This window comes from Carassius carassius, chromosome 29, assembly GCF_963082965.1.
Source record: "Carassius carassius chromosome 29, fCarCar2.1, whole genome shotgun sequence".
Lineage (NCBI taxonomy): Eukaryota > Metazoa > Chordata > Actinopteri > Cypriniformes > Cyprinidae > Carassius > Carassius carassius.
In genome coordinates, this window is record NC_081783.1 from 22,477,427 (window position 1) to 22,497,582 (window position 20,156).

General features: G+C 35.3%; 1 protein-coding gene across 1 annotated transcript in view; it reads right to left on the bottom strand.

The window, feature by feature from the left end:
• Window positions 1-20,156, bottom strand: part of LOC132109907 (testican-1-like) — a 242,044-nt gene that overhangs the window by 33,315 nt on the left and 188,573 nt on the right. Inside the window, exons 6-7 of the mRNA XM_059516359.1 lie at window positions 17,072-17,204; window positions 13,391-13,505 (exon numbers count right to left, since the gene is read on the bottom strand). Of these exons, the coding sequence (XP_059372342.1) occupies window positions 13,391-13,505; window positions 17,072-17,204 (248 nt within the window). The remainder of the gene's footprint in view (window positions 1-13,390; window positions 13,506-17,071; window positions 17,205-20,156) is intronic.

Genomic DNA, 20,156 nt, shown 5'->3' on the forward strand with positions numbered 1-20,156 from the left:
CTGTCGCTCGTTCCCCCACTCCCTTATATGTCTCTGCTTTTCTGTCTGTCATCTTGAGTAGATTGTTTTGTCTTTGTCCATGTTTTGTATGGTATCCAAGTTTCAGTCTCACCTTCTGTTTTCCTGTCTAAGGATCCATAGTTCAGAGATCCGGCAGCGCGAGTGGTCCGCAGTGTGCCGGCCAGCTCTGAGATCTCTGTCTGCGCCAGAGCATTTTATTATTGTTTATGTAATTTTCAAACAAAGATCACAGCACTGTTTTGCATCTCTGAGCAATGGATCAGTGTTTACTTATTGAATGAATCAGATTTTTTAATGAATCGGATGAATAAATTATTCAGTGATTCATACATTAAATACTTTATGAATTTTTTTTCATAATCCACCCTGGCGGTTTTGATTTCACATTTCAACTTTTTTTCTTCTTCATGTTTTAAATTGTATCCAATGTTAATATGTTAATATGTTTAAAAACAAAACATTGGGCCTTTTAAGTTTAAATGAATCCATGGCCCCTCTTAGATACATAAACTGTGTAAATACATGCTATTTCAGATGCAGATTCCAGGAATGTTTTCCTATTTTGGAATGAAAGACACTAAGTTCCGGATGAAGTGATTCTTATTCTTAGCCAAAAATACAAAATGAACACAATCTTGCTACTCAAACTGTGTATGAACATTTATATTTATAAATAATTGTTCCTTTTTGCATTTACTTGTACCTTTACTTTCAATACTTAAGTTTAAGATTTAAAAAATACTTTTTTTTACTTAAGTACAATAAATATCACATACTTTAAGACTTTTACTCAAGTAATATTCTAAACGGTGACTTCAACTTCTACCAAAGTCATTTTATTGTGAGATATCTGTACTTTTACTTGAGTATGTCTTTCAGGTACTTTATACACCACTAATTAAAAGCTATTATTTTGTTGCAGTTCCCCTTGCATGCATTCAGAGCAGTGAGTCTGCAACCCATAGACATCACCAAACTCTTGGTCTCATCCTTTGAAATGCTTTTCCCCAGCCTTTAATACCAATTACACCTGTTGCTTGTTTTGGTGAGTTTCGTCTTTAGTCTCCTCTTCAGCTGGTGAAATTCTTGTTCAATTGGATTTAAATCTGGAGGTTTATTCGGGCAATCTAAGACTTTAAATTTCTTTGCCCTGATAAACTCCTTGACTGAACTGGCAGTGTGTTTTGTATAATTGTCCTGATGCAATATGAAGCACTTATGCAATATGAGTCTGGTGGCATTTTCTTAAATATGGGTAACCAAGATAGTTTTGTACCCTTCAAATTCATTCTGCTGCTGTCATCATACATTAAGTCATCATTAAAATTGAGAGGGCCTGTTCTAGAGACAGCCATGCATGCCCATGCCATGACACCACCTCCACCAAGCTTTACAGATGAGGCTGTATGCTTAGGATGATTTGCAGTTCGCTTTTTTTCTCCACACTTTTGCTTTCCCATCAATTAAACAAAGGTTAATGGTTGTCTCATCTGTCCATAAAACTCTGTTCCAAAACTCTACTGGCTTTTGCAAACTCTAATCTTTTCTTCCTATTTTTGGGGCTTGTCAGAGGTTATGATCTTGCTGTGTAGCCTCTATAATTCTATGTCAAAGTCTCCTGTGGACAGTAGATTGTCAGAGCATCACCCCAGGTTTCTAGAGGTTTTTTTTACAGACACGTATTTTTCAGGTTCTTTTTCACAGCTTTTATGATTTATCTGTCATCAACTACTGCTGTTTTTCTCTGCCGATCAGGTCTTTGTTGGTTGTTGATGTCTCGGGTGGTTTCCTACCAGTTGATTTCTACATGCCCTTTGTTTTTAATTGACTTCCAAATCCGAATTGCCTGCTTTCTCCCAAAGTCAGCTCACTCGTCTTCATCCTGGTTTGTGTGTTGTCACTGAATGCAAGACTCAGAATGCAGAAGCAATGGATATAACTGATGACACATTTCCTGCTTTTAATATCTGAACAATTAATACAACAGGACACAGCTGATTGCTCAGAAAGACCTGTGAGTTAAATGTTCCAATACTTATGCTCACATCAGATAGGAGGATGAAACTTTAAAAGCGCTGATCTTTTTATTTGATAAAACATGTATGTGTTAAAACACCCAATAATAAAACATGTAGTTATGTCTCATATTCATCAGAGCAATTTTGTCTTTATTGTTTCAATACTGATGGAGGGCACTGTATCTGTAATAAGTTAATTTCAATAGCAGTTGTCACATCACAGTTTGATAAAGTGTACAGTCCTACTTTTTATTTATTCATCTAAAATTCTGCCTTATACAGTTAATTTTTTTTTATGAACTGTATTCTGTGATTCTGTCCACATTTTCCACTTTGCAGAAATGTTATGGCCCTAGTCCTGCCCTCTATCACCCGTCTTTCTAAACGACGATGTAGCTCCAGTGAGAATCACATGGAGGAAAACAGAAGAACAGATAATAGTTGGATGCTGAAAAGAAAGATATTTTCTGCAAACACTGAGGAATAACTGCTTCATCTGAATACCGAACAGAGACACATAAAAAAGCGTGAGATGAAAGTCAGGGATAATATGACAAAAGATGAACAGGTCAAATAAAGAGAAAGGGAAGAGGCCGTGAGACAATAAAGATGAGAGGAAATGAAAGAGAAATTGACTTTCAAATGACACGTTCTCTCTTTTGATGGTAATTGCTTCCTGATGCATGCATCACTTTTCCAATTAAAGATCATGTCAGTGATCTGAAGTCATTAAAATACAGACATCATAACGCTGCTATCAGACCGAACCCTCATCTCTCCTCACATCTCGCAGCAGAACCCACAGAGAGAGACTGTGCTGTGTGGGGAAGCCTTTGGGAAATAAGTGCAAACAGGCTAGAGGTCATGAATCTGAATTACAGCACAACAAACCCTTAGAAATATCAGACTGATGGCATCAAAACACTGCAGGAGGAAAACTTCACTGCTCAGAGTTGCTAACGCATTGAGTTGCTCATTCAGCACTCAGAATATGTGAGGGAACTAGGGCTGGATATTGACACAATATTCACAATTTGAATGAATAAAATACATTTACAATTCTGTATCTAATAAATATAGTCAAAATGTATATGTTTAGACTGTAAACAGATTGTTGTGGTCTCATCTCGTGTGCTTTCTTTCCCAAGCGCAGCCTACAATCATTTTATCTGCACTGTTTGTTTACTTCATGTGCCATGTGCCTCGTGCTGCTTTATTTAACTGTTTTTTATTTGTATTTTTTTAACATGCCCTTATTTCTATAGTTGTATTTTATATTTAATCTGTATCTATCTATTTTAGGCTCTACTGTTAGTGTTATCTGTATGCACCAAGGTTCTGAGAGTAACGCAATTTCAATTCTCTGTATGTATGTAATATATATGTGGAAGAACTGCCAATAAAGCAGAATGGACTTGACTTGACTCAAAGTTAACTCTCCTTAAGTAACATAAAGTAAAATAGAAAATTCTATCTGGTTTTAGTTTCACCTGTTCATACAATACAATATGCAAATGTACATTCATCACCATTCAGTTTGATTCAGATTCATAATCTCTTTTTGATTCAATATCAATTAATTTGCAAATGTATTAGGTACGTTAGTTTTTCTTAGGAATTTTTTTTTTTTTTTTTTTTTGAGATGAATAACATTTAAATTGCACATTAGGCTTTTTTTTTTTTTTTTTTTTTTTGATATATGCAATTACATATGCTATTATGTTTCAGTCCTCAGATAAGTTTTATGTAAGTATGAAGAGTATTGACAGATTTCACAATTCAACTTTATTTTGATTCACAAGCTCTTGATTCAGTTTGGTTCTGATCTCAATTCAATATTAATTAATTTGGAAATATATCAAATACATATACATTTTCTTTAAAGAAAACCTCATCGAAACCTGGTGATGATTTTTTTTTAAATACAATAATTAACACTGAAAAAAAAAAATAATAATCTAAATAGCAGATAAGGGGGGTTTATATGTTTATGTTTCAATCATATTTAATACAAATATTACGAATATTGACACAGATTTCAAAGCTCTTGATTTGATTTGATTTGATTTGATTTGATTCCAATCTCAATTTTATTTAATATTGATTCATTGGGATATGTATCAGGTAAAAAAAAAAAAAAACCTAAAGCAGATATATTTTTTTCTGATTTATTGCTATAGTTATTGCTAATTATTTAGATTTTACAATTAACACTCAAAAACTAATAATTAACATTTAAATAGCACATAAGGCATGTTTTATATTCTATTTATATTCAAATTTGTTGTTGAAATATACACATTTATAAAGTGGCTTTAATTGAAACCGTTAACAGATTAAGTAAAAATATAATGAATATGTAATACAGTGCATATATATTAAAAAGCTCATCTGAGGAGTATTTCCGAGATAAATTTGATGTTACATGACATTATTGTGTACAAGCTGTTTTATTTATATCTTTCAGCGGTTCAAACAGATTTCACAGTACGTACATTCAGTAAGTTGTTGTTTTTTTAACACCTTCTGAACAAACTCTTTTGGTGCTGTAACTAATGGTAAAGACATAGAGATGTTCGTTCACATCTACAATGATCTGTCAAGCCACATTAAAGAGTATCAAAACTGCATTCATTTTTTTTATTTTGTGATTAAATACACAAAACTTGAAAGCGATCCTTTGCTTTATATTAAAGTACAAATATTATTGTGATGTTTAGTGAAGTTTGGTTCATGAATCAACCGACAACAGTATCAATCTTGGGATTTAAGATTAAATAACTTCATTTAAATGAAGCATGTTTAGTCAACAATTGTCAACTGAACCCTTGTATCATCTTTATCTCACATGTTTCTTCTGTAGGAGACCAAAATGTGTCACTGGTTGATAAAATTAATGTGAAGTGCAGCTCATCAGTCACTTGATGAGAAATGTTCAGGTTCGAGTAAGCCCACAGCTTAAGAAACCATCTCTAAATCCAGCACTTCTAGAAAACTACAGACCGGTATCCCTTCTTCCATTCATTGTAAAGACACTTGAGCAAGCTGTGTTCAACCAGCTCTCTATGTTCCTTGTACAGAACAACCTCCTGGACAGCAATCAATCTGGCTTCAAAAGTGGCCACTCAACTGAGACTGCCCTGCTCTCGGTTACTGAAGCCCTGCGACTGGCAAGAGCAGCTTCAAAATCCTCAGTACTCATCTTACTGGACCTGTCTGCTGCTTTTGACACAGTTAATCACCAGATTCTCCTGTCCACCCTCAGAAAGATGGGCATCTCTGGAACCGCACTCCTGTGGTTGAAGTCCTACCTCTCCGATAGATCCTTCAGGGTGTCTTGGAGGGGTGAAGTTTCAAAGTCACAACAACTTTCTACTGGGGTTCCTCAAGGCTCAGTACTTGGACCACTTCTCTTCTCCATCTACATGACATCACTGGGATCTGTCATTCAGAGGCATGGCTTTTCTTATCACTGCTATGCTGATGACACCCAACTCTACTTCTCATTCCAACCAGATGACCCGACGGTAGCTGCTCGCATTTCAGCCTGTCTGAGTGACATTTCTAGCTGGATGAATGACTATCAACTTCAGCTCAACCTTACTAAGACAGAACTCCTGGTGGTTCCAGCTAACCCATCGTTTCATCATAATTTCTCTATACAGCTGGGTTCGTCAACCATAACCCCTTCCAGGACAGCCAGAAACCTAGGAGTTGTGATGGATTATGAGTTAAGCTTCACAGACCATATTGCTACAACGACCCAGTCCTTGCAGATCTGCCTTATACAACATTGGGAAGATTAGACGCTTCCTGTCAGAGCAAGCCACCAAACTTCTTGTCCAAGCTCTTGTCCTCTCCAGACTGGACTATTGTAATGCTCTCCTGGCGGGCCTTCCTGCATGTACTATCAAGCCTCTGCAATTGATCCAGAATGCAGCAGTGAGGGTTGTCTTCAATAAGATAAAAAAAATCTCACGTTACTCCTCTCCTCATCAGGTTACACTGGCTACCAGTAGCCGCTCGCATCAAATTCAAGGTACTGATGCTTGCCTACAAGTTGACCACTGGCACGGCACCAAAATACCTAAATTCACTAGTTCAAACTTATGTGCCCTCCAGAAGTTTGCGCTCTGCAAGTGAACGACGCCTTGTGGTGCCATCCCAAAGAAGTTCAAAATCACTCTACTGACCTTTTCCTGGACTGTACCCAGTTTGTGGAATGACCTCCCACTCTCAATTCGTACAGCTGAGTCTTTACTCATTTTCAAGAAACATCTAAAGACTCATCTTTTTCGCCAGCACTTAACCAACTAATACTAGGAATTTTCTTGTCTTTCATATATAAAAAAAATAAAAAAATAAATACCTGGCTATGCGTTCTGTACTAGACTGAGCTTATATTGTTCTCATTTGTAAGTCGCTTTGGATAAAAGTGTCTGCTAAATGATTAAATGTAAATGTAAATGTGAGTTTATTCTGAGACTTTTGATTGAGACACTGGCTACGTTTAAATGCAACCAAAATATCTGTTTGTAATCAGATTGACGGCTCAATCAGACTAAAAAATGTTCATATAAACACCTTAATCGATACGATTGAGCTCAATCGGAATTAAATTGCGATCGGATTGAAGGGGGTGGATTATTCCTCTTCTAATATGATTGAGAGTGCATTAAACACTCGATCGGTTTCAATCACGAAACTGAAAGGACTGTGAATGTGCAAGGATGCAGAAATAACGTAATGACATATGATGCACGGAATGAGCGGCTCTTCCTTTTGAATAAAAAGTTGTATAAATGCGTGTCCTGTCATTATAAAACTACCCATTCACTCGGCAACTTTGAAGTTCCTTGAACTTAAACAGTCCCACACACAGAATTATCTCAACCATTTCATCAAGAGAGGTCTTTAAGAGATCATGGCAGGACGCATGCGGACAGGTGCTGCTGTCGCCGTATACGCAAACAATGCTACCAACCACGCAAAACACTATTTTTCGTATAAAACTGGCTCACGCCATCTCATACAATCAAGGCAAAGTGCTACGATCACAAAAAGTCTGTTTGTAGCAAGTTTAGTCGTTGTGCTACTCCTACTGTCTGTGCGATGTTGTTGTGCCGGTTCAGCTGGGCTTGGAAAGTCTAAACGCCGTCCAAACGCATCGAGCCAACATACTATTTACGAAGCTCTGCTAAACAAAGGCCAAGCTACCCTGCCAAATCATACAGGTTCCCGAAGGAAAATAAAATCAAGACGGCCCTACCAGGATATTCTTTTGCTGTTGACTATCCTTCTCTTGGCTGGAGATGTAGAGCCTAACCCTGGTCCGCACGGAGCCGGTATTGGTGATGCCGTCCTCTCCATGGACGCGCACGGCTGTCGCCTGGGACCTGCCCTGGATTACCGGTGGGACAACGGCCGCAGTCGGAGTCTGAACGTGGGAGGAAGCCGAGGATCACGCGGGTGCTCGTGGATGGCACAGGTGGACGGCATGCTGCGGTCTTCCCTGGATGCGCTGAATCCATGTGTGGCCTCCGGTTTGGATTCCACCTTACACGGAGCGACACGTGAGGAACACTTCACAACTTTGACGCATGCCAGTGGTAAGCTTTCATCATTCATGTCTCCGATGCTGGGGATCTCTACACCGGTAATGCGGCCTATTCGTGATAAACGAAAACTTACTGATCTCAATCCAGCTATCAGGAAACATCGTAAGTTTAAATTTTTTAAAACTTTAAACCAGGCAAAAATTCTATGGGACCCACGCTCCAAACCAAGGGGATTATTAGGCGGACATATTAATGTCCGTAGTATGGTCTCAAAGAGCGATCAAATGGAACATCTACTAAATAATTCCAACCTGGATTTTCTTGGTGTCTCGGAAACGTGGTTAAGTAAATATTCCCCAGAGGCTGCTGTTAATGTATCTGGATACAATGTTTTCAGAAAGGACAGAGACAAAGGGCGAGGGGGAGGCGTGTTAATCTATGTGAAAGACACAATCAAATGTAATCTGATTGAATGGTCGCCTGGATTAGATATTGAATGCCTTGGACTGAACGTTTGGCTATCCCCTGAAATGTCATTTATTTTAATTTGTTTTTATCGTCCTCCTTCATCTACCATTGCTTTTTATGATAATTTACACAAACTGTTAAAACAATGTCAAGAAAGAAAGGAGTTAATTTTAATGGGTGATTTTAATATAAACTGGGAAAATAAAATTGATCGGAAAAAACTTAAAGATATAACAGACAAATTTGATCTCACCCAGTTAGTTCTTGGTCCCACCCGCATCACTCACTCCTCTCAGACGCAAATTGACTTAATGTTTACAAACAGACCGGAAAGGATAACAAAATCATACAATTTATTAACAGGTTTATCTGACCATAATATAACACTATTAGGAAGGAAACTCACCAAAAAACGTTTTAAGAAAACAATCATAGTGAAACAACATCAATTGAGTATTCCTAAAAATGATATGGACAAATTCAAATCTGCCTTAAATGATATCGACTGGACTGATCTTCTGGTTATTGAAGATATAGAGAACAGTTGCAATATGTTTTCAAGCACTATTAATACTATAATATCCTTATATAACAGAAGAATGTCACACAGACCAAGACAGAAAAATTCTCAACCTTGGCTCAATGAGGCTCTCTGGAAACAGATGAGGGACAGAGACTCCTCACTAAAGATTGCACTTAAGTCAGGACTCAGAAGTGACTGGTATAGCTATACATCCCTCAGAAATAGAGTAGTAAGGAACATAAGGAAAGCCAAAGCAGATTTCTATATAAAAGTAATTGATGATGCAAAGGGAGATGGGAAATTAATCTGGAACAATCTTAATAAATTAATTGGTAAAGATACTCAGCACTGCGCACCGGCACTTGAACTGAAATTAAATGGAATCATAACCAGAGAAGAAGATATTATAGCAAGCACTTTTAACAAATTTTTTATCCAATCAGTTGAGGAACTGGCACAGAAGTGCATTACTAGTAATATAGTGAGCATTCCTATTGATAATGACAAACCAGTTTTTAGAATTGAGGAAATTAGTGAACTTGAGGTAGAGAATACCATAAATTCACTAAGGAACTCAAAAGCTAAAGATGCTTTTGGTCTTGATTTTGTATTTTTTAAAACTCATAAACAGTCTTTAATTATACCTCTTACACATTTAATCAATTTATCAATTAAACAAGGTATTTTCCCAAGTTCCTGGAAAACAGCCGTGGTAACCCCCATTTTCAAGGCCGGTGATAAAACACTAGTAGAGAACTATAGGCCCATCAGTATACTACCTGTAATATCCAAGGTAGTAGAGAAATGGGTGGCGAAACAGCTGACTGCTCATCTTAGTAAAGGCCATACACCACTGCACCCAATGCAGTTTGGCTTTCGAAGTAATCACTCCACGGAAACAGCCAACTGCTTTTTTATCGAGAACATCAAAATGAATCTAGATAAAGGAGGCGTGGTGGGTGCAATATTTTTAGATTTCAAAAAAGCATTTGACACCGTCGATCATGACGTTCTTTTGTCAAAATTATCCTACTTTAATTTCTGTGGGAATGCAATTAAATGGATGAAATCATATTTAACTGACAGAAAACAAAGCACACGCATTAACAACACTCAATCCACATATCTAAACTCTAGAATAGGTGTCCCTCAAGGATCTATACTGGGCCCCCTTTTGTTCAGTCTCTATATAAATGACCTGCCCACTGTTTGTCCATCTGTACATTTACAAATGTATGCAGATGACACAGTCCTCTACGTGCATGCTAAAAATAAACAACAAGCTGCACACCAACTGACTGAGGCCATGAGCAAGGTATCCATATGGCTAACTAATTCATGCTTACATCTGAACATAAGTAAAACAGTATGTATGTATTTTACAAAACAAACTACTGTGACTTATGACCCTGAGGTAATTGTTAACCAAGATAAGGTTAGAGTGGTATCTGACTTTAAATATCTGGGAATCATCCTAGACTCACAACTCTCCTTTAAAAAGCATACAAAAAAGGTTGCCAATATTGTTAAATTTAATCTTGCAAATTTTAAGCATATAAGATCATATCTAACATTGAAGGCTGCAAAGCTTTTCTTGCATGCGATGATCTTATCACATTTTTCTTATTGTTTAACAAGCTGGTCGCAAGCCAATAAAACAACATTGCAACCATTGGAGTCACTCTATAAACAGGCATTAAAGACATTGGACTGTAAGGCTAATAGCTATCATCATTGTCACATAATCAAAAAACACAATATGTTTAGCTTTGAAAACTTCAGACACTTTGCTGACGCATGTCTTGTCTTTAAGGTACTCCGTGGGCTTGCTCCACCACCACTGTGCCAGTTTATAAAACAGAAAGATAGGGTCAATAGAGTAACCAGAGCAACCACCAGAGGGGACTGCATAGTTCAATATAGAAAAAGTAGGATTGGAAATACAGCCTTTTCTGTCAGAGCTACAATTTTTTGGAATAGCCTACCCAATGAGTTAAGGGAGTGTAATAGTCTCTCCTCTTTTAAAAACCAGCTTAAATCTTGGATTAGGGATAATTATAATTGTAACCATACACCAAATGTTTAAGTTTATGAACATGTATGTATGTGTGTATGTATATATATATATGTATGTGTATGTATATATATGTATATATATATGTGTGTGTATATGTGTATGTATGTATGTATGTATGTATATTTTTTTATTATTTGTTCATATACTGTATCTACTTTATACTGTAATTAAGTTGAGGGTTGATGATGTGAACAACATATTGTCTGTTTGAGAGTATGCCCATATTGTTTTAAAATTTCTGCTGTATTTATTACATTGCTACTGTATTTTAGTGTATCTTTATTGACTTTTGTATTTTAGGGTGCCTGTTAAGATCTGGCTAGGGACAACAGATGGAAACTAGCACTTGTAGCTAACTCTGGCTTGTTTACAGCAAATAACTTGTCTGTTGATCAATGAGCATTGTCCCTATCAAATAAAAAAAAAAAAAAAAAAAAAAAAAAAATAGTGAAGCAGGACAACCTTGTTTTGGATACTCATCCACAGGCAACCCTTTTGGGTGCGGCGGAGGGGCTTTTTCTTTTTTTTTTTTTTGTGATAAATATGAGCAGCATAATGGATAAATATTGATATCTATATTTATCCATAAATGGATAAATATCAATACTGCTGTTAAAAACAAGTAAAGGAGAGTGGTTTTTATGTGCCAACAGTGAGAAACTTTATATTTGTGCAGTGTGCACACGTAAAAAAAAAAAAAAAAACCCCATTCCACATTTAGATTTGAAGCTTGTAAAATATAAATGTGCACTTCAACCCGATCACTTTATTTAGCATTCATGTGAACACTACAGTCAGATTCATCAATCTGAATGAATTCAGTCCGATTGAACCAAATATTATGCATGTAAACGTAGCCACTGCTGAGATTCTTGCAAAACTCTGTAGGAGGCACGTGTATGATTATGGGATCTTTGTCTCAGAGGAAACATCTGAGACACAGGAGACTGAATCTCCATTTAATCTGGAAGTTAAGTATTAAACAGATCTCATTGGAGATGTTTCTCTCCCATGAATAATAAAACATCTGAAATTCACATTAACAAACATCTTTCTGTGTTTATTCCTCCTGAGAGCTTGTCTTTGTGATGTCCAGTGTTGTTCCCAAAACTCTAAATTCACTATTCTCTTTCCCCTCAGGAAAGACACACACACGCACGCACGCACACATACACACACACACACTCACACTCACACTCACACACACACACACACACACACACACACACACACTATCTTGCGTCTGAGTGTTTTTCTTTCTTGAGGCTTTTTCATGTGTCTATTACGGTTTGTTCAGACAGGCAGCAAAAATGTTTTAGTGTCCAACTCAAATGCGTTTATTTTTCTGTGGTCTAAACAGAAAAGAAACTTTCACAAACCCCATCCAAAACACATTCACAGGTCAATTCATATTCAATTAAAATCTGATCCAGTGTGGTCTGAGCATGTGATCGGATTTCAAAGTTATTATCCCTTCATTCAGAGTGCGACCAAAAAGTGTTCAGTAATGCATTTGTGAAGAATCTGCTGTTTAGTGAATTAGTGAGTGATTTCAGACACTGCAGCATATGCATGCATATGTGTAAAATACACTAAAATGCTAATTCTCAATAGTTCCGTTGCAAAATGTGCAGTTCTTTCGTAATAGTATTATCTTATTTTCCAGTACAAATATTGAATAATTCTTAAATCAAGATATATTTACTGATGTGAGATTTGCAATGACAAAATAAAAAAATATCCTAATTAAGTGAGTTTATGCTTAACAACAACAAGAAATCATATTTAAGATATTATGTTTAGATCCCGTATTTGTCCTGAAAAACAAGACATAAATACTGAGGAAGAAAATCAGTTTCTGCCTTGTGTCAAAATGTCAAAGAGGCAAAATGTCATAATTGTTCTGACATGTTTTACATATAAACTCATCACATTTTTTATGATTATTATTATTATTTTTTAATTATATTATTTATTAACTTGTGAACCACATTTTTAGATTATATAAACTTCATAAAAAAATGCTTTTTTAACCCTATTGGCAACATTCACCATCATTTTGCATTAAATTAAATGGAAAATTAATGGAAAATGTATGGAATTAATGGACAAATAATTAATTGAGTCAATTTAAAATAAACAACACAGCAAAAAGAAAAAAATATTTAAAGAGATAGTTCACCCAAGAATGAAAATCCTGTCATTAATTACTCACCCTCATGACGTTCCAAAACTGCAAGGCCTTTGTTCATCTTCAGACACAAATAAAGATATTTTTTTTATACTTTGTGCACAAAAAGTATTCTCGTAGCTTCGTAAAATTACGGTTGAACCCCAGATGTCACATGGATTATTTTATTGATGTCCTTGCTACGTTTTTGAGCCTTGATTGTGGTAGCTACAGGTATCCTTACTGTGTATTGGAGAGTCTGAAAACTCTCAGATTTCATCAAAAATATCTTAATTTGTGTTCCGAAGATAAACTAAGATCTTACAGATTTGGAACGACATGAGTAATTAATGACAGAATTTTCATTTTTGGGTGAATTTTCATTTTTGTTTTCCTGCATGTTAGGTAACCATTAACCAACATCAAAGTACCATGAGCTTGGACAAGCTTAGTCATGTTTTAGAAATATTAACTTAAAATCTTAACGGTGGAGAAAGTCTCTGTTCAGACAGTATATGGTACTATCTACATCCTAACGAACAGGTACTAACTCACCGTTCTTCTCTGCATGTGGTTTGATGACTTCCTGTCCTGGCAGACAGGGACACGGACCCTCACATTTCACAGAGATGCTCTTGCTCGAGCTGCAAGCCTGGAACTCAAGTTTACACTGTGGAAGAGCAGAAAGGATTCTGGGTAGTGCATTTGGAGACATTATCGCATTTAACTGTCACAGCCCGAGCTCTGAGCTTTATCACTCGTGAAATGAGTCTGTTTCCTCAGCAATAAGAAAAATACGAGCTATCAAATTAGGATGACAATATTTGAGTTCCTTTGAAGTGAAGCGATTGTGTCAGATCTGATCATACTGAAACGGTATAAAATCTGCTGTGTTTTTTGGCTTTTAATTAAAGATGATGTCATGATTAGACTATCAGACACAACGCTTAATCAAGTGAAATACTTCATTATTTATCAAAGCAGGATCAATTAAATAAACAGCAGACTATCCTGTTGATTAATATCAAGACATCAGAATGTTGAAAATGTGAGCTTACAGAATAGAATGAGATTGTCTCCACTTATTAAAGGAATAATTTACCCAAAATTCTAAATTTGAAATGTCCTCACTCTCAACTCTTCCTTTAAGGCCATTTGCTGCTGTGCTGCAAATAAATCCATAATGATGGAGAATAAAGAGAAATAAATAAATAAATCTGTGACATGGCTGTGGTGCTTTATTTACTTTTTTCATCCTGATGAGTGTTTGAACCTTCCAATAACCTTTAAACTCTCAACAATAGACTCACCTGAACAACACACGGCATCCAAACACTGTTTGTGTGTATATTAATGAACAATAATCCGCCTGCTTCAGACTTGCATCTTGTTTTACCACTGAAAGGGTCTTTTGTTCAGTAAAGAGTCTGTTCAGTGTTTCAGATCAACACAAATGGATTCAGAGAAAGAAGTGAATCAAATCTGTCAAAGAAAACTCTAGAGATCAATGTTTTCTGACATACTCTATTTTATAATACATGCAAACAACATGAAACTGCTTTTACAACCCGATTTATTTTCATAATGTGACCTGAATGTGACATCCGTTCATCCATCCAGATAGCACAGATAGTAGTAAATAATTTACTAGAAAACCAGAAAAAAATTCAATAAAGCATAAAACAAGTCTGAAGTTGTATGCTGGTAGTTTTGGTTTTTTTATAGTGCATAATGCTTTTATCTTGGTGCTATCTTATGGAATTTACTGTTATTTGTCTGAAAATACTCTGTCAGGGGATGGTTTTGTATATAATATTTTTTCTCTGTATAGTACTAGTTATTGTACATTTATTCATCCATCCCTCTAGATGTACAGTATTTTAATAAAAGAAATACATTACAAAACAAATGTTTCATATGTTTATATTTCTGTTTCAGTCTAGTTAGTTTAATGGTGCATGAAGCTTTAATTTTGGTATTTTCTTTTCTTTTTATTATGCTGATCATTCATTTCGACTGAGTTTCAGTTTGTTTTAATGGAGCATAAAGATTTAAATTTGTTTTTTTCTTATGAAAATGACTGTCATTTGTCTGAAAATATTCTGTTAGTAGATATTTTTTGTTTATAATAATTTTCTATATACTGTATAGTGTTATTGATTCTACATCGATCCATCATTCTTCCATACAGATATAGTTAATACACTATAAACCAACTTTGATGCAGTCTATATTGAGTATATTTATTTATTATTTATTTATTTATTTATTGTGGTTCATAGAGCTTTAATATTGCATTTCATAAGCTGGTTTTCTATTTCAGTTTTCTATTTTTCCATTTTTAACTGGTGCAAATAGCTTTTTTCTCCTTTGTTTTTTTAACTGGTGTATAGAGCTTTAATTTTGGTATTTTATATTATTTTATTTTTTATGCTGATTTTCCATTTCAGTTTAGTTTTGTTTCTGTTTATGATAATCATTGTAAATATAGTCTTACTGATTCTACAGCTGAAAATATCAGAATAGCCGTTCACATATCTACCGCGTCCACGTTCTGCTCATTTCTCTGCTCTATCTGTTCAGACCAAGTCTCTCTCTCACTCCATCTCTCACATCTGATTTCATTCTAGCTGAAGGGAAGGAAATGGTGTGGGCGGGGTTAAAATGGTGCGGTCACCAGGTTGTGCTGGAGGTTCAGGTTTTTCTCTCTGTTCTTGAGCTGGAGGGGCGTTTGCGCAGGACTCAAGAATCCAATATCAAAAGCGGACACAGTTCATCCACCTAACCATCCATCACCAAACACTGCATCATTTACACCAGCAGAGAGAGAGCTGTGCGCTGATATTGGAATTTAAAGGTGACTCTCTCCTCGTTGGGACACAATGATCCTGCACCTAGTGTTCAGGCTAAATTCCTCTGATCAGATTTATCTCACCTGATCCTCAACACAAACACACTTTACATTTAATCAAACATGGAAATGAGTTGCAATTAGTAAAATATTGTTTCGATTATGAAACCCTTTTCTTGTCCTTTTGATATTCTGCCTTCACATATTTTTAAAGAGGCTTTTATTGTGACTTCTATTATTAACAGTGATCTAGTCAGTGGGAGGGTTCCAGACACTTACAATCACTTTTGAAAAAGCATCATCTTGATCAGTTTCTTATGAATAAGTATAGACCCATTTCTAAACTATCTTTTATTTCAAAAGTCCTGAAAAAATAGGTCTCATCTCAGATTTCATCTTACCTGAGCATTTTTGGTATTTTGGATTATTTTGAGTCTGGTTTCATTAAGTGACATAGTACTGAATCTGTGTTGCTGAAGGTCACCAATGACATTTTACTCACTCTTGACTCTGGCTGAGCTGTATTTTAATCTTGCTTGATGTAAGTGCAGCATTTGACACAGTAGATCATGATATCCTTTTACACAAACTCAATCATGTAGCTGGGTTTCAGGGGTCTGTGCTTGAGTGGTTTGCCTCTTACCTCAAGGGGAGAACTTTTTCTGTTAATGTAGGGGAATGTTTCTCATCTTGTGCTCAAATATTTTATGATGTTCTGCAGGGTTCCATTTTAGGTCCTCTTCTTTTTGCATTACATATGCTTCCTCTAGTCTAGGTCATATTCAGAGACACAACTTATCCTATCATTCCTATGCCAGGGCGACACTCTGCTTTATCTTTCTATTAAATATAGCAGCTGTTCTCTGTCCAGTTTGTTTGATTGTCTGCATGACATAAAATGTTGGATGGATGTGAATTTTTTTAAGGCTAAACAATGACAAAAATAATTATGGTCTATCACCCTCTCCTCTAATGTGACTGTGTCATTTTTGATGCCACTTTGATTAGCGCTGTCATGAAAAGCAATTTATTTTTGAAAGTTGCTCTTTTTCTTTAAAGCTTTGCATAGACTTGCACCTCAATATATTTGTGATCTTTCTCAACCCATATACTATTCTAAAATGCCTGTAAAGCAAAATGTACTATACATATTTTATACAATCTCTCTTGATATATATATATATATATATATATATATATCAGCACAGTGAGACGCTGGTCACGCTGAACACAACAATCTGTACAACTGAACAGGCTATAGTGTTGCAAAATATGTCTGCATGCCCGTGAGGCGCAGGCGCGATATGGTCATACCAACGCTGGTTGGGTATACAGTCATGGGATCAGCTCATTCATCTCAATGTAAACAGTGATGAATATCTCACCTTTGAGGAGTATGTGTGACCGTCTGAGCCGCACACAAAGCTGGAGTGAACTACAGGACATGGCCTACATTTCCCATGATTCACAGCTCCCATCCAACGCTTATGTGGGGGATTTCCCTTCCAGAGTTTAATGCTACAAAGAAAACGAGAGAAAATTAGTAGGGAATGTCAGAAATATACTATAGGCCTCTTCTTTTTTTTCTTTTTTATATATATATATATATATATATATATATATATATATATATATATATATATATATGAAATCAACATGATCTGAATGAGAAATATATTACTAGGGTATATTAGAATGTACTTCTCAGTAAAACTGGTGTTTCTGGATGTTAAATTTGTTATTTAGCACCTGATTGGGAATCACACAGTAAGACTATGATTTATGCAATGTATATTATAAAAATACAGCAATTAAATGTATTTGATATTATATTTGACGCATCATCTGATTCTACAAGTGGCCAAATTAAAGATTTATCTTGTGTAGTATGATAACTGATCTGATTACCCTGCAAAACTAACCTGCTGTCCTGTATTCCCTACAGTTAGTAGCTCATTAATTAGTGTACTAAGCTAGTTCTTATTACCTACAGGCTTGTGCCAATGGCCCAGTCAAGATGTGAGCGACATTACAAACAGCTAATACTTGAATCCGAAAGGGATTTTACAAGGAGATGAAATCTTACACAACACCGGCTGATCAGATATCACACACATACACATACTAGAGATAAGAAAGTGACAAAAGATGTCTGTAATGTCACTTCTGTTCACACTCAAAATGTCAATATCTCATAGAAAGCGTGAAGTGTGATCATTTGACGGTGATAAACAAACATGAACTCTATCTCATATCTCATGGCTCGTATCTCATGGCTGACAGAAGCACAGATCAGTGACAATATCAGAGATTGGATAAACGACTGTATGTTTGTGCCACTTTTTGAAAGAAGACTCACCAAGGCTGCATTTATTTGATCAGAAATATAGCAAAAACAGCAATACTGTGGAATATTAAAGTAACTGTTTTCTATGTTACTATATTGTAAAATGTAATTTCTTCCTTCAGTGTAAAGCTGAATTTTCAGCATCATTACTCCAGTCTTCAGTGTCACATGATCCTTCAGAAATCATTCAATAATCATCAAACATAAACATATTTTTTTGTGGAAACATTGTGATACATTTTATTTTAAGGGATTCTTTGTCAAATTGAAAGTTCATAAGAACAGCATTTCTTTGAAACAGCAATCTTTTGTAACCTTATAAATGTCTTAAATGCCACTTTCTATCAATTTAATGCAGCCTTGGGTATTCATTAGGGTATTCATTAAAAACTAATCTAAATTATACATATAAAATCGCTCTCATCTTCCATTTTGGTATTTGCATCAAATTAAAAAAAAAAAAAAGTGATTTTATAAAGTAAAATTTCTACTTATTAATGTCATTCAGTGTGATATATTTACGTAAAAATAAAACAACATATTCTGAGCTGTACTTATTAAAATATATCAAAGTAAAAATGATCATACTAAAGTTTATATAGTTTAATTTTATGATTTATCATTTTTTTGCTCTGAAAAGAAAAAAATAAATAAATAAACAAGACACGTTCTAATGTACAGGGGGAAAAGAAAACAAAGTTGTATTAGAATTTTTAATTGTGTCAGCTTTGACCCATTACAAATTTTATTTATCATATATGAAGGAGTTCATTACATATAATCTGAGTTTTCTCATTTAAACTTGAAATTCTTTAGGTTGTGCTAATGACTAGCTAACTGCACATTTCCTCACTTATTACATGAGTGCTTACCACATTAATAAGCGGACATGAATTATTGATTCAGTTTGAAATGATTTTATGACGTGAGGGGAAAGACAGCGTGGAGTGACACAACTGGAAACTCGCACAGCTCTTTAGGAAATCATTTGAGGGGGACAATGGTCAATTTAGCAGCTACAGTTCAGCATCATTATACAAAAATATTGGTGGGCCGAATGCTGCGGGGTGACCAATCACAGCCGTGTAATGAGCTCAACTCACTGCCAGTCCTTCTGAAGCAGTCCATCTGCCACATTCACAGACATTACTGAGTGAGAATAAGCCGAATCTGTCTCTGGCCTCTATGAAGTCCTCGTCTTGAGCCACCGCTTTTACAGTCTATATATGTTAAACTGCTGGAAAATGCAGCGGGATACAGTCTAATGGATTATATTACAGCACATTACGGTGCATTATATTATAAGTCTGTAATTCACACTTCATTGTGTTATATTAAAGTATATTTGTAATTTCAGCTCAGTACCGAGGAAATTACACTGCTGTGATGAATCTGTTCTCATATCAGTCTTACAGAGCAAATAATCCATCCATACATGAGAATAAATCTTCATAATTACACTTCAGTTGAATTTAACCCTTTAAATATTATCAGTATTGGTTAATAAAACAGACAAATGTAATACAATAAAAACAGAAAATTGGGAAAAAATAAAACTGGTTACATATGGCCTTAATAATAATTACATTTATAATAAATCTTTTAATAAATTGAGGTTAAAATGTTGTTTTCTAAATTTAATTGATTAGATACGCTTGTTGATTATTCAAAATTTTATTAAACCCGGAAAAGTTAAATATATATCTAAACATGGAATTTGGGAAAAATATTCAAGTGGTATTCATAAGGCCTTAAACATGTAATTTTTTATTAAACTTTCAATAAATTGTTGTTAAATCATATTAGTTCCATTATTTTTGGTTACTAAAATGTAATTTTTACTTTTACATTTACAACGAGACGAGAGCAAGAGCAAAAGCAAAGCTGTATCAAAAAGTAAGCAACAATATGATTCTTATTGTTTTGACCCAGAATTACTTAGGCAGTTAGGATTCTGCCTAAGTAGTGTACTAATGTTGGGAAAAGAGCCAAGTCACGAATAAAAATCACATCCAGAGAAATCAAACACGTTTTAGACATGAAGTGTTTGTTTATTGAACGTGCTTAAACACTAGCAACATCAGCTCCTTTTCACAATATTTGTAGATCCATCTGCCAGATTT